This window comes from Thunnus maccoyii, chromosome 7 (genome assembly GCF_910596095.1).
Source record: "Thunnus maccoyii chromosome 7, fThuMac1.1, whole genome shotgun sequence".
In the NCBI taxonomy this organism is placed as follows: domain Eukaryota; kingdom Metazoa; phylum Chordata; class Actinopteri; order Scombriformes; family Scombridae; genus Thunnus; species Thunnus maccoyii.
Window position 1 is genome coordinate 24,411,391 of NC_056539.1, and position 14,493 is coordinate 24,425,883.

The 14,493-nt window shown below is 40.4% G+C and overlaps 1 protein-coding gene and 1 long non-coding RNA gene across 4 annotated transcripts in view; one reads left to right on the top strand and one right to left on the bottom strand.

The window, feature by feature from the left end:
- Window positions 1–14,493, top strand: part of pde4ba (phosphodiesterase 4B, cAMP-specific a) — a 190,160-nt gene that overhangs the window by 44,646 nt on the left and 131,021 nt on the right. Inside the window, exons 1-2 of one of the 3 annotated variants that reach the window (XM_042416307.1) lie at window positions 1,857–2,477; window positions 2,643–2,930. The exons of the other annotated variants lie outside the window; for them this stretch is intronic. Of the exons in view, the coding sequence (XP_042272241.1) occupies window positions 2,707–2,930 (224 nt within the window). The 5' untranslated portion in view covers window positions 1,857–2,477; window positions 2,643–2,706. Of the gene's footprint in view, window positions 1–1,856; window positions 2,478–2,642; window positions 2,931–14,493 lie in introns of those variants that run through there. 3 annotated transcript variants of the gene reach the window in all.
- LOC121900211 lies at window positions 4,061–9,132 on the bottom strand. Its single transcript, XR_006096929.1, has 3 exons — window positions 8,925–9,132; window positions 5,836–8,439; window positions 4,061–5,348 (listed from the first exon to the last, which is right to left on the bottom strand). It is a non-coding gene; the product is annotated as an uncharacterized LOC121900211 (long non-coding RNA).

A 14,493-nucleotide genomic window follows, 5' to 3' on the forward strand; every position in this document is an offset into this window, starting at 1 on the left:
TAACATTGCGCATAATAATACACAATCGAATAGTTATACTGAAAGTCCTATCAATCATTGTCAACAGGATGTCAATACAAGATCAGCTGTATTAGTATTAGTCTACTAATACATGTAATGAGCCTCAAGCCAGAATTGAGTAGACAGCAAAATATTCAATAAAAGGCCTACTAGTTGCTTATAGTAAAATATAAACTTATACCATTTCAAAAAGACTTAAACAATCTATCTGCCAGTATGTTAATTAACAGTTACAGTATAAACTAATATGATTGCACTTTGGTAAATTATGGGTCCGTTAACCTTCTACTGTCGCTCTCTGTTAAGCCACATGTTGCCATGTGACCAGCTAGATGCATAAAAACACACACTCATACTCATTCTACATGTAAAATGAAGTCACAAAATATAAAAACTTACGTACATATTAATTAAGGAATATAATCTTCTAAACAGCCAGAAAGGCAACTTGTATCCCAAACGTAACCATCAAACTGTTGGGAGGGGAACTGGAGGAAAAAGTAAACGAGCCATTATACAAATTAACCTCTCAAAGGAGCTGACGTGCACATATTCATGCTGTCCAGTGAACTGACGTGATTACTGACGGGGAGCTGCTGTCATTTTGAAAATCTAAAACTCATGACATCATGGAACCGAATAGGAAACATACTGTACAAGTCGGTGACATGCTTTGTCAAGTGTAAGTGTGGCCTCTTTGCTGTTGAAACTTTGATTATTCGCACTGGGATTTGAAGTAGGCGAGTGTCACATAAACAGAGCCAGGGAATGCCATGCATCACTGGCTGATTTAAACTCATATCACCACTAACAAATGATACACACACTAGCCTGCTGTGCTCCTATGACGCCTTGTATTACTACAAGTGTTTTTTTCTTTATATATATATATATATACTTGGAAAGACTATTTTCAAAGGGTTTATTGGCAAGCATTAAGTGAGACAGAGCTCCATGCTTCGATGTCTCAGAATTATCAGTGACTCACAACCAAAACAAATCAGTCCACAGAGCAGACGAGAGAGTGCTCACATTTCCAATACTCGTCACGCTGCCAGTCCGCTTCTTCTGATGTTCCTTTTTGGATTTTTTTTTTCTTCCCTCATCTTCTTTCTCTTTACCTTCAGGGCATTGCCCCTCTTTTTCTTTCTCTTCTTTTCATTACTCAGAGTAGCTCTTTATGTATGGATGTGTATCTGGGATGACTGTATCTATCTATTCTCTTTTTCTTTTTTCGCCGCATACTGTGGCAATCTCATGGTTGGATTGCTTCCATTCTGAGCAGACAGAATTATGGATGGGCAGGAGTGTTTGTGTGTGAGAGAGAAATAGAGAGAAAGAGAGAAAAGGTTAAATAAATTGGGATGGAATATACTTTGTTTCACTATAATCATGAAGTTAATGTGTCGTTGTATTCTGACTGCAAATTTACTTTTATGTACTGGAATAAATGTATGCTTTAGAGTATATATTTGAATCAGTTGACCTTTGAGCAGTGTGTATGTTTCTCTTGACTGATACCCATTAAGCTGTTTGCTTTTATCTCTCTTCCAAATTGCCTTTTTTTCCTTGGCCTACACTCATCAGTTGCCTGCCTCACTAAAGGTTACAAAATCATCAGCATCACCACAAATCCTGGCTAAACAAAAAAATAAATAATTAATCTGACAACCTGTTACTGTGCCTGCCTGCTTGTCGTCACAACAACCACCAGCCAATCCTCAACAGGGGGAGGTGTGGCTTGCGCTTGCTGCGTGCCTGCTCTCAGCTCCTTGTGTATATTCTGAATGAAACAGCAAGTGAGGCATTTGCCTGTGTGCTGTGCTCTGCTCCGCTCACTGCGCTGACTGTGCGAGTGTAGGGAAATCTTGACTTGAGGCTCGGCATAGTGAGAGTCACTTTGTGCCACACCGGGAGTGCCTTTAGAGAGGTGGGGGTTGTTTGCAGGAGAGAGGAGGTCAGTCAAGCAGTGGTTGATGGAGGGAGAGAGAGACAGGAGGAGGCAAAGAGCAGATTTCAGCCCTTCTAAATCTTTCATAAGGGAGATCCTCCAACATCAAGCTGCCCGGATGGACTGAGAGAAAGAGTTGGTTCTGAGATGTGCATTTAGGAGGCGCCAACAGTGACAGAGAGACACAGGGAGAAGGAGAGAGAGAGTGAAATAGCACTGGGTTGTGCACTTACAGACAGCAAGACCAGGAGGGAGATGGGAAGGAAGCAGTGTTGACAAGAATAATTCTTCTGGAAGGAGTTGTATGTGACCCTGCTGTGGGTAAAGCTCCTCTAAAAGCCTCTGATGAACAGAAGACTGGCAGAAAAGCACGGTGCATGAACCAAAAGAAAGAGAGGGGGAGAGGGCACGACTGCCGACTGGCTAATCCCTAAACCCGTTAAGAACGGGGGAAAAAGGGGAAGGATAGAAAGCACGGAGGCAAAGCAACCCAAACAACAAAAAGGTATGTGTTTGCTGGCCTTTTCATGGGTGTGTGCTTGTGTGTAAGTAGCCACAATATTTCCTCTACAACATTTCAACGCAGTGTAAACTTCTCTGTGTCTGGATAAAGTAAAAGAAGGGCAAAATCTGCTGTACATGACCGACTTATGTGACTGAATTTGGACAGAAAGGGGCAGAATTTGAAAGAGGAAGAAAAGCCTGACGTACAGGACTGAACCCAGCCTGCAGGGATGTCATCCAACGAGCTGAGTGTTGAGATGGACTCGTGCATCCGGACATTCAAGGAGCACATGCACCTGGAGCTGGAGCCCCCAAAGATGCCAGGTGGGGTGGGGGGAAAGAGGGGCGCCACATCCCCCAAACTTTCCCCACGAAGCTCCCCGCGACTCTTCCGCAAGCTGATGGTCAACAAGAGCATCCGACAGAGGAGACGCTTCACTGTAGCTCACACCTGGTAAGGCTCGTGGGGGGAAAAAGGTACTGTACGGTTGAGACATACAGAAAGGGGAAAAGGGAGGGGTCGAGACAAAATGTGTAGGGTGCAAGGGATGTGACAGAGGACTAGGGTGAAGGAAGAGAATATGTGGATGGAAAGAGGAAACTATAGAGACATAATGAGGCCAAATTGGTGGGGGAATTGGGAGAGAGGGGAGGTTCAGGGAGATAACATTGGATGAAAAAAAAATATACAAGGAGCAGAAAAAAGGGGGAGAGCTGGGAGATGGATAAACAAGTCATATAAGAAGAGGTTTTGAGGGGTTAGAAAGACAGCCAACAAGGGTGAGAAAGAAGAAAGCAATTATTTTTTTAAAGATAAAGGGTGGGAAAAAACAGGTTCAGGGAATGAGAAAGGAGGTAAAGAAAGCTTTATCTCTCCTAAAACAATTTTGTAGTTTGTATTGTCATGATGAGTGGAGTCAAAAATATAGGATAGGGCTGCTGTCTGGTGATATGTCACTGGGTTAAGGATTACATAATGGACTAAAATCACATTCAGCAGGCTCCCGTCCTCCATTTTGATGCACTCTGTCTCTGCCCTGTACCTAGGTGAAATTTGTACTGTGTGTGTGTGTGTGTTGTGTGTGTGTGTGTGTTTGCGTGCGGATCAGTCCTTGTTTTGGATGGCTGAAGTGATGTGGAGGGAGTGTTAGGTATGTTATGCAACCTGGTGGTTCTTAACCTTTTTGGTTCACAACCCCAGTTAACAAATTGATGTCTACATAACAAACGCTGAACACAAAAATCACAAATGAATTGCAACATGACACAAGACAGTTCACCCTTCTCCCATTCACATTTTGTTGCGTCATACACATGATACAACAAACCCATTTAATACAATTTCTCTTGGTACATTTCCTAAAAGAAGCCCAGAGGCTTCTTTTTCAATTTAACAAGATCATACGGTCAAGAAAATGATATATTCACATATTTACTGTAGGATATTCCTCAATCTTATAATTATTTGCATCACTGTGTGCCCCACCCCCCACCCTCTCTCTGAGTCTTCATTTTGCAGCAGTTAGGCACTATGCTAAATGTGAAGGGAGGGTTTGCTATGTTATGCAATGTATGGATTAGTGGTGAGGAAAAGAGCTGCTGTGATTTGACTACAAAGCCTCAAGGTGACTCTTGTCTGATAAAAAACACCAGTCAAATTTGTTCACATTTGGCAGACAGAGGTGCTTTGTTTTCTTTATTTCATGAGGTTCATAGGGTGAAAACTATCATCTAAGAAAAAGATGAAATTAGCATACAGTATGCACACAAATATATCTCTAAAATGGTTACAACAGGATTCCATATTGAACATTTGTGGTAATATAATAAAGGGGGCTTGTCACTGCTTGTGAGGGTTGGGTGAAAACAATTTATCTCTGTTTTAGGATAGGAGGGAAAGGAAATGAGTCCAGATATAAATCTGCTCCTGTATGTTGTGTCTAAATGCCAGGGACGGACCAGGACTAAAAAATGGCCCTGGACTTTTTTCCCAGACAAGCCCACCACAACCAGCTGCGGATACTCCACCACCCCCGCCCCATTGACGCACATACAAACACACTAGCCCTTAATACTACCTTTTATAAGCATAATGGGTGGATACTCCAGGCTACAGTAACAGTAATACAAAGCTATTTTAAGAGCAAGTGAAAGGTTTGTCACCAGCAGGCCAGCACTGTGAAGATACCCTGATAGATTCTGGCTACTATATTGTGCAGTCATGATGAATATCTATATTTGAACAGGCTGTATAATCTATTTCAACACAGGAAATGAGTCAGATAATGCCATCACCATGTTAAGTTTTAAACCTGAAGGACTTCAGGGTTACTCTCTATAAAGAATAAATAATTACAAACATCAGGTACTGACTGAACACATTTGTCCTTCTTCTAAAGTGCAGTTACACAATAAATAATATTTAAATAAACAAACAAATTTTAATTAATATCTAAAATTTAACAAAAATTAAGTACTGTACATTGTTGGCCTGCTGCTGATGTACAGACAACTGTTCTTGGGTATTGCTGGTCCATGAACAATAAATAAGTGCAAACATCTACTGTACTCATTTCTACTTCTGTTATGATACAGTTACTCTTGGGTATTGTTGGTCTATGATCAATAAATAAAATTTAAATAAACAACAGGCATTGTAGGCCTTTGTACTAGTGCTAGGGTATTGGTGTCTATGAGCAATAAATAAAATTAAAAAAAAAAAAAAGGTGGGGTAACATATCCTTACTTCAGGTTGGAAAAAGGAAGTGGGGATGATGGAAAGAGGGGCACTGAGGGTAGCGTCTGTATCCTTACTGCAGGGTGGAGAAAGGAGGTGGAGATGAAGACATGGGTGGCATTGAAAAAGGGCAAGCTAAAAGGAAGAAAAGAGAATATAAACAATTAATTATGGGTGGGCAAGCATTTTGGTTTCAGGACACACACACACACACACAAACACACACACACATACACACACACGCACACACACACACACACACACACACACACACAGAGTCACTAACCTTAACTTTAAACCAAGTCTTCACCCTAAAATTAATGATTTACGTTAAGGGGACTTACTTTTTGCCCCCATAAGGGAGGCGAGTCCCTACAACATGACTGTGTAAACAGATTTACGTCCCCTCAACGTGAGGAATACCTGGATCACACACACACATACACACACACACACACACACACACACACACACACACACACACACACACACACACACACACACACACACGCAGTAAAATGGTAGACAGCACCATTATAGACAGCACAATGAACAAAGAAATAGAGAAATTTGGGAGTAATTAAAATGTCAGCTAAGCAAGTTATAGAGAAATATGTCTTACCTTATTGGATGAGCAGTTTTCTCAGCAGCTTACTGTTTGCAACATCAATCTCAATGTCAGTATCCAAGGCCATTTCATGCATTTCATGAAAGTCTCTTGATTTTCTTGTGAGAGTTTGCTCCTGTGTCTGCTTTTAATATACTTCAAGGTAGAGAATCTCCACTCACAGAATACTTGGGTGACTGACAGGGTGAGTAGAAACTTGTAGCCAAGGCCGAGGATATGGTATGCATCAGTCATCGAGTTGCACTGTTTCAGTATCTGGTAACAACATGCATACTCTTTGCAAGATGAACAGCTTTTAGTAAAAACTTAAACCTCATCTTCTTTTCCATCAGGTTCAGCCTCCAGTGTCCTGGTCCTGTATTCCTCCAATGCTGACGTTTTGAGTGTCTTCTACTGTACATCTCACATTTGCAGTGTGAGCTGAGGAACAGCTCACACTGCAAATTGGCAACTGTTGCCCTGCCGTCAAATTTAAGCAAACATTTGCTTGGCTCTTGAAGCGCTGTCTGAGGCAGATCTCTAGCACTAACTTGGGAGAAGTTTCTGGGGTCCAGAAGAGCTCGGTCAGCATATAGTGTGCCATGAGTAAGAAAGTGTCTGTGGATACTATTAGTAACTTTGTCCATGATTTGATTGTGGACTTCAATTTCATAGGCTCTGTCTGAATCATCTTTCACCATCTCATGATGAGACATCTCTCCAGGCATATTTTTCTTTTTTCTTGCCCTTTTCTGTGCCAGAGTGGCCTCCATCTCGAGCCCTGTCTCCTCGTCCTGTTCCTATAACTTGTTCTTAACTTGTTATTTGCCCACTGAACAAATCTGTCTGCATCTACGTTAATGCTTTCAAAGTCTCTTGACATACCCTTCAGTTCTTCTTGTGTAGCCACAACCATTCGATGGGTAGAGAGGATGTCCAATCCACTTGACTGCAAGTATTTAGAGGGAGGCAACATCTTCTCAAAAACCCAGAGAAAGACTTGAGCTGTCAGTATTGTTTCATACCTGAGCAGAGCCTCAGTAAATTCGTTTGCCTTGACTCGTGCACTGGTCTTCATGGTTGCCTGTCCTGGTAGGACCGACAGTGTGAAGAGCATGACCACATCGAGCCCCTGGTCTGGGTTGCCAAAGAATCCAAAGACCTTCTTCAATTAGCCTGCCAGCGTGTTTGTTCAATTGGAGAGAGGCGCCTGTGTCATGTGTCCTGGCTCTCCTTTTCCCAGACTTTCATCCTCTGGTAGGACTCACAAAGAAACACAGTAATGTCATGAAGAAGATAGAAGAGTGACCCACTTGCTTTGACATTTCTGTTTTGTCAGCCAAGACCAGATTCAGAATATGTGCATAGCACCACATGTACTTGATTGGGGGACTTTGAGGACAACAGAGCAGAGAAACCTTTATATTGGCCTTGGATATTGGCAACTCTGTCTGTGGCATTACCAATGCACTTGCTCATGTCCAATTTTAGTTTCTCCACTACCTCTGTCAACAACTGGACAAAGTACGGTCCAGTAGATGCCTCACACTCCACAACAGCCACAAGCCTCTCATGTACTTGCTATGACCCACTTGCTATGACAATTTCTGTTGTGTCAGCCAAGACCAGATTCAGAACATGTGCATAGCACCACATGTATTTGACTGGGCGACTTTGACAACAACAGAGCAGAAAAACCTTTATATTGGCTTTGCTTATTGGCAGCTCTGTCTGTGGCATTACCAGTGCACTTGCTCATGTCCAATTTTAGTTTCTCCACCACCTCTATCACCAATTGGACAAAGTACTTTCCAACAGATGCCTCACACCTCACAACAGCCACAAGCCTCTTGTGTATGACATTAGCATTTCTTAGAATTACAGAGCACTGGTCTTGAGAGGTTATGTCCTGAGTTGTGTCAATTTCGACAGAGAACATCCTAGCTTTCTCAGTTTCACCTGAAATTGTTTCCTGCATAATGTGTTGAATTGTGGTAATGACTGTGTTGAATGTATTTTTTGAGAGCAGTGTGATAAAAGAAGAGTAGAATGATCATCTCCAAAATATTACGATGATCAGTACTGGTGTCATCTGAGGTGTAGTTAGCCTCAGACTGGCCTCTGTTGCTAAGCCCCCTTCTGCCAATGACTTTAACTATATCTACTACGTGCTTCAGCACCTGTCTGCTCTCTGTGAGTTGACGTGACTACCACTTAACAAACTCTCTATGTCTGCTTTGGAGGCCCTTAAAAAGTATGCTTCAGCACCATTCCTGTGCATGGCACCCTTTTCATGTTCCTCTATACATTGGAGGATATGTTTCCAATCTTTCATACCAGTGATAAAAGCATTGCTGTAGGCTTTGCAAATGCCATACAAACTGAACAGTACAAGTACAATAGTGTGATGTTCACTGTATGTCAGTCACTTTCGATCAGTGCTATCTTTGTAAAAGAAAACTTTCTGCACTACAGTCTTTCCTGATTTTTGCTGTGGATGGAAACTAAAAAACATTTTCAAGTTGTCTGACTTTGGGCGTGTAAAATAATCAAAGGATGGGCTGGCTTCCCTCTGGCTCTCTTGACTCCTTCCTCTGCAGCTGTTGAACTGGGCCTAACCTGGACATGATTGAACAGACACAAATCAATAAAGGTCTAAGGTAATAGCACTTACTTCAATCAAAGAAAACCTTTTTTTAAAAAAAAATCATATTCACAATATGTGTCAATAATCATGGACATGCATGTTGTGTCGCTCAGCCTCAAGAGGTCACCAATGTATTATTTTCTGCACCTCTCTGTGTACGTGTTCATAAGATATATACATACAAACTAGCCCCAATGCTACTGGGTGTAGGTCCCGGCTGCACAGCAATCGTAGAGAGCCTGGCACTTAAAGCAGTTGTGAGAAAAATGTAGGCTAAACCATAATAACTAAACTCAGCACACACAGTGATTCATCCTTCTCTATGCCTATCACCGCGAACCTGAGGTAGCTTAGCTAAGCAAGTTGCTAATCTAAAAACACATACAGAATTGCAATTTGTAGCTATGTTATCATGAGCTAGTAAACCTGTTAGATGTCCCCTCTGTCCCATTCTTACCACTGGTGTTGCGCTTGGAGCCTGATTCTGGATACAACAAGGCTGACTAGTACCGTCGTCACCCTCACCCTGGGTCTCAGCAGCGTCATCGACCTTGTCCTTGACGTTAGCATTGTGCGGCTGCCACAAGTGCACGCAATATAAAACATATATGACTAACTATTCTGCTAGCTAACTACTTCTAGCAATGAATCCACCTGTTCACACGTTCCTGTTCTCCGACTGCTGGTATTTGGATGCTATGCTGCCATCTAGTGCTCATAAATGGGCATAACAATACTTTATATTACAAAAAAACACAGAAAGAAGGATTTTTTAAAAATGATTTTGAATCCTTGTGGCAGCAGGGTGAATTAATTAAGCTAAATGTGATTTCCATAAAAAGTGTCGTACATAAAGTATCATGGGCATTTACAATGCCAAAAAACTGATGACTTGTTTTTGTGCTCATAGCTTTTGCTATCAAAATTTGGTATGTCACCTTACCTCAACTTTGTTACCTCATGTTAATGTGATTTTTTTTTTCATACTGTCCACACTGGATACTGTATGTATATATGAATGAAGAGCAAGAAGACTTTAACAAGTTCTAATATGTTTAGTCATTTTCTAAGAACAGTACTGTAAATACTGTGCAGTATTAAACTGTAATTAACAAAGCAGGCAGGCAGCTACATATATTACATTAAAAAATAAAATATTTACCCATGAAATAAAAAGATGTACAGTTGATTTATAGGCAATGAGAAAGCAGATTAAATGTTTGTCTGTGGTGTCTGATCTCAGTAATAATAATATAGCTACAAGCAATTGAGCATGAAGAAACAATAAGGTACACAGGCATATTTACAAGCGTTCCTTCCGTGACTTGGCCCTGGCACTAGCACAACATGCTCCTCCTACAACAGTATAAGACCACTGATCTTTTTTTAATTTTCTATACAGTTGACAACATCTCAAATGTGTCATCTTATCAGTCCAACATTACTGTGATCCATTTAATTTGACCAAAGTATACAGTACAAATCCGGTAATGGTGTGAGGCTCCAGAAGGAATGGAATTATTTCTTACTAATACTAATAAAACCAATCCTGTCTAAAACTCAATAAGCTTAACAGGGGACTACAATCATTGGCATGTATTGAGTGGACAAATGTCTTTTCAGCTGATTGCAAGAGAAAGGAAGAAGGATGGTGGACAAGAACATTTGGTTTTCTTTTTTGTTATTCCATCATTTCCAACTTTCTAACATTCCGCTTTTTGAAAAAAGGCAGGAGGAAGACAGAGACTACTTTTGTGTGCCCCCCCAACCCCCACCCCCTTACTCATCATGCTTTACCAGAAAAAAGTAATTTAGTGCCATGTGTAAAAGCCTGCTAGGAATAATACATAGTCCACATGCACATACGCGGGGTGTACACACACACACATTGAGACAGACTTTACTATAAAAAGCAACGCTACAGAAAAAAGACATTCACAGTGCATGTGCAAACTGGTAACAGCATTTAGTCTAAACCAACAGGTACAATATCTGCAGCAGTACAAAACACTCTGTTTTACTAAAGCAAAATCACAACATCCATAAAGAGATACAAATCGAACCACTGTGCAATACTTGAATAAAATAAAGCCATAAAAATACAATAAACACAGCAGCAGCAACACATAATAACAGCAATAATGCAACAGCAGTGCAATCATAAATGTATTTATGATAGGACAGGATTATGTATTTAAGTCTTTTTTGTTTTTCTGACAAAGTCCTTAATGAGGCTGGTAAAACCAATATTACGCAGAATATCACTTTCAATGAACATCAGAGACAGGTGATTCAGTCTGTTTTGGCCCATTGTGGATCTCAGTCTATTTTTAACAAGCCCCAGTTTTGAAAAAGAACCCTCCCCATTGGTTACGGGCAAAGTCATAAATAGTCAGAGTGCTATATCAACATTTGGAAACACTGACTGTAGTTTCCTTCTTCTTATAAGTTGCAGCAGTGGCCTTGTTGAGGTGTCCTCGTTTTCTTTAATAGATTCTCTGAATTGTCCAATTTCATTCAAAAGAATTTCCCCCCAGATCACCTGCATATTTCTTCTGGAGATTAGCTGCTCCTGTATGAAGATCTTGTACTGTTTTGCTGCTTTGAACTTGTCTTAGCCTGATCTCTCACAGTCAGGTTCAGTGGATTCATCTGCTTGTTTTTTTCCTTTTCCTGTGCCTCTGTGTGTCCAATTTGTAGTGTTGGGACACAGTTGGAGACATCACTCTCAAAGTTGTCAAAATCATCCCGTAGGCTCGCCACATAATCCCTCAGTGAGCTGATCAAATTAACAGCATTACATAAGTCCAGTTCAACTGCCTATAGAGCAGTAATATTCTTGTGAAAACGCTGTACTATGTTGTTCCACATGTTGCACAGAAAGGCCTTCTCTAATTTTTTCATCTTCATGTAGAGTGTCCTGGCTTCATACCAAGCAGAAAGATTTTGGTTCAAGTCATCACTTAACTTTTGCAGTGACTCTTGAATTCAAGCTAATGCTGGTGCAGTCCTTTTGTTGCTTGCGTGTGTGCTGACCATCTAGTCAAAGTCTCTATCCTGTGGTTGTCATCAGGCACTAAACTCGCTGTAATTTTCTGCCAACGGGATGTGGATTTGGAAGACAAATTAAAAAGTGTCTGTACAAAATTTAAAACTTCCTCAGTCTCAAGGTAGCAGTTAACACTGTTAACCCCCACTAAATTGAGTGTGTGCAGCACACGATACCCACTCTGCCAAATAGTTAATCTGTTTAATGTGTGCTTGCAGGCCACTGGAAATACCAGATGTGTTGCCTGCATGTTGGTTTGTGTTGTCTTTCTGAGGCAGTGTCTTTGTCAGTGTCAGTGTCTTTACTCTGACAAGTTTCAGGTCCCATTTTTACCCAGTATGCTCTTATATGTTCATCAGTTTTATCCCAGCATGCAGGATCCGAGCTGTAAGTAGCAGGATTTGCGGCCTCTTTTGCCCTCTCCGCAGCAACAGGTGTGGCCATCATGGAGGGATTTTGGTGGTACAACATACTAGTGTCTCGGGTGGTTGAAGTTGTCGACTAGATGAAGATTCGGCAGCCTTGAAATGCCCAGTTCATTTAGGGATATAGCAATATGAAATAGTAATAAAACAGCAGAGATTTAAATATACATTCATATAGACAACAACAAATTATAAATAAGTGTATTCTAAAATATCCCTGGCATAGGTATAAAAATGAATAAAAATACAAGCATATTATTAAAAACAGTCACACCTAAAATCAAATTACCCTATTGATATCAGTGTATCAAGTTTCAGTCTAGACTGTAAATTATTCTGGACAAATGGTAAGAAATACCTGAAGGGTGTCTTTCCAAAATTAGTATTTACTGCAGGACCTTACACTGTCAGCCAGTCCTGAGAACCTGTGTTAAAAGTGGAATGTCTTGGGCACAGGAGTGAGGATAAATAAGGTGGTAGTTTCTGAAGTAGTCTTTTATAAACGAATAGATAAAATTGTTGATCTCACCTAACAGAGAGGGAGGGCCAACCTACCTTCTGACAAGACATGATGATGGGTGCCATATGGGTTGTCACTAATAAATCTAAGAGCTGAGTGATAAACAGCATCCAGATGTTTAAGATTAGTGATAGAAGCATGTCTATAAATAACATCGCTGTAATCCAATACAGAGAGAAAGAGCGCTTCCACAATCCTTTTCCTACTGCACAATGGGAGACAGGACCTTTTCTATGCAAAAAACCAAGATGCATCCTTAATTTGTGATTCAAGTTGTCTATGTGGGTTTTAAAAGTAAATTTGTTATCAATCCAGATGCCTAAGTATTTATAATGAGGAACTTTTTTGATGTACCATTTAAAGTGAAGATCCGAAGACTAATGTCCTAATTTCCAGATCCAGACTAACTTCCTTAGCTCTTGAGAAAAACATAAACTTTGTTTTATCTGCATTTAAAACAAGTTTAATGTTAAGAAGGACATATACTGTAGGGTATTAAATGAGAGTTGCATAATATCAGTGGCTAACTGGATAGAGTTTGCCGAACTGTATAAAATAGTATCATCTGCATAAAAATGTAAATTACATGTATTAAGGGACATGCTGATGTTATTAATATAGATAGTGAATAATACCGGATCTAAGATGGAACCCTGTGGAATCCCCTTAATCACTGGAAGAAACTCAGATTTAACATCAACCACTTTTATATATTGCTGTCTGTCTGAGAGGTCGTTGCTAAACCACCTCAAAGTGTTGGCCAATATCTAATAGTCTATTTATGGGCGTAAAGTGATCAACAGTGTCAAAAGCTTTTGATGTGTAAACAAAAAGATCTGCATAATGCATCTTATCATCTACAGTAGACACAATATAATTTATCGTAAATTCTTTCCGACATTCTGCCACTATACCGTCTGGTAGTGTAGCAGTGACGTATTTGATAATCAAATTGACCTCATGAACCTGGCCACATGGCCCACGTCTATCCAGTTAGCCGCTTAATTTTTTAAATGTTTCCTTGATGGCCACTAGGGGTCAAGTTTTTTTTTTCTCTGAAGTAAATTTAAATAATTAAAAATCATCTGGGCAATCTGGCGCTCTTGTACACGTGGGACCCTTATGCTGCAGCCTAGGCAAGCCTGTGCATTAATACGCACCAGGCTGCTGTATGTATGTATGATGGAAAAGAGATAATATGTGAATACTGGTATGTGTGTTTTGCTCTGTGTGTACGTTTGTCAAGTTTGTACAGCCATAATTGTGTCTATATGAGAGTATGTATATTTGACACTTGGTATATCCATATGTATCTACATATGTGTGTTTTTCAGATGCACATATTGCATTTGAGAATGTAATGGGTGCTTATCTCTGTTTTATTTCTATGTGTGTCTCTCTCCTACCTCCACAGCAGCAGTAACAATGGGGACTCATGTCTGTTTATCTCCTCTCTTTCTCGGTGAATGGCCTATTTCTGAGTAGAGGGAGATTTGTGGGGGTTGGGTGGGTACAAGAGAGGAAATACAAGAGGGAAAAAATTGCATCACTTTCAAATCATTAAAGATGTCATTAGTGTCCTTTACCTTGTTTGCTCTCATAAGTCCACTGTATATGGGTTTGATTCAGGGACATGACAACACCCTTAACAGCCATTAACCACCAGTCCAGCCCATCAACAGCCATGTTCATGATAAAATGTCCTTGAGCGAGACATTGGGGTCTATCTGCTCACTCATTGTAATTCTCTAAGAGTGACAGGTAGAAAAGCTAAAAATGGAAATGGGAAAAAGAGCCCAAAGGGGAAAATTAACAGTCATCTCCAGAGGAGGAGCTATGACGATTAAGACAGTGAGGAGAACATTAAGGAGACAATGACACACACTAACTGGGACCTGATGTTTTAAATTTATTTTTTATGCTTGTTTTTTATTAGACACACAATCCATGTATACTTCACAAATATAAGTAGCCACCAGGATTACATGATTAATCTCTGCACTCTTTGCTTTATCCCATGACATGAAATATA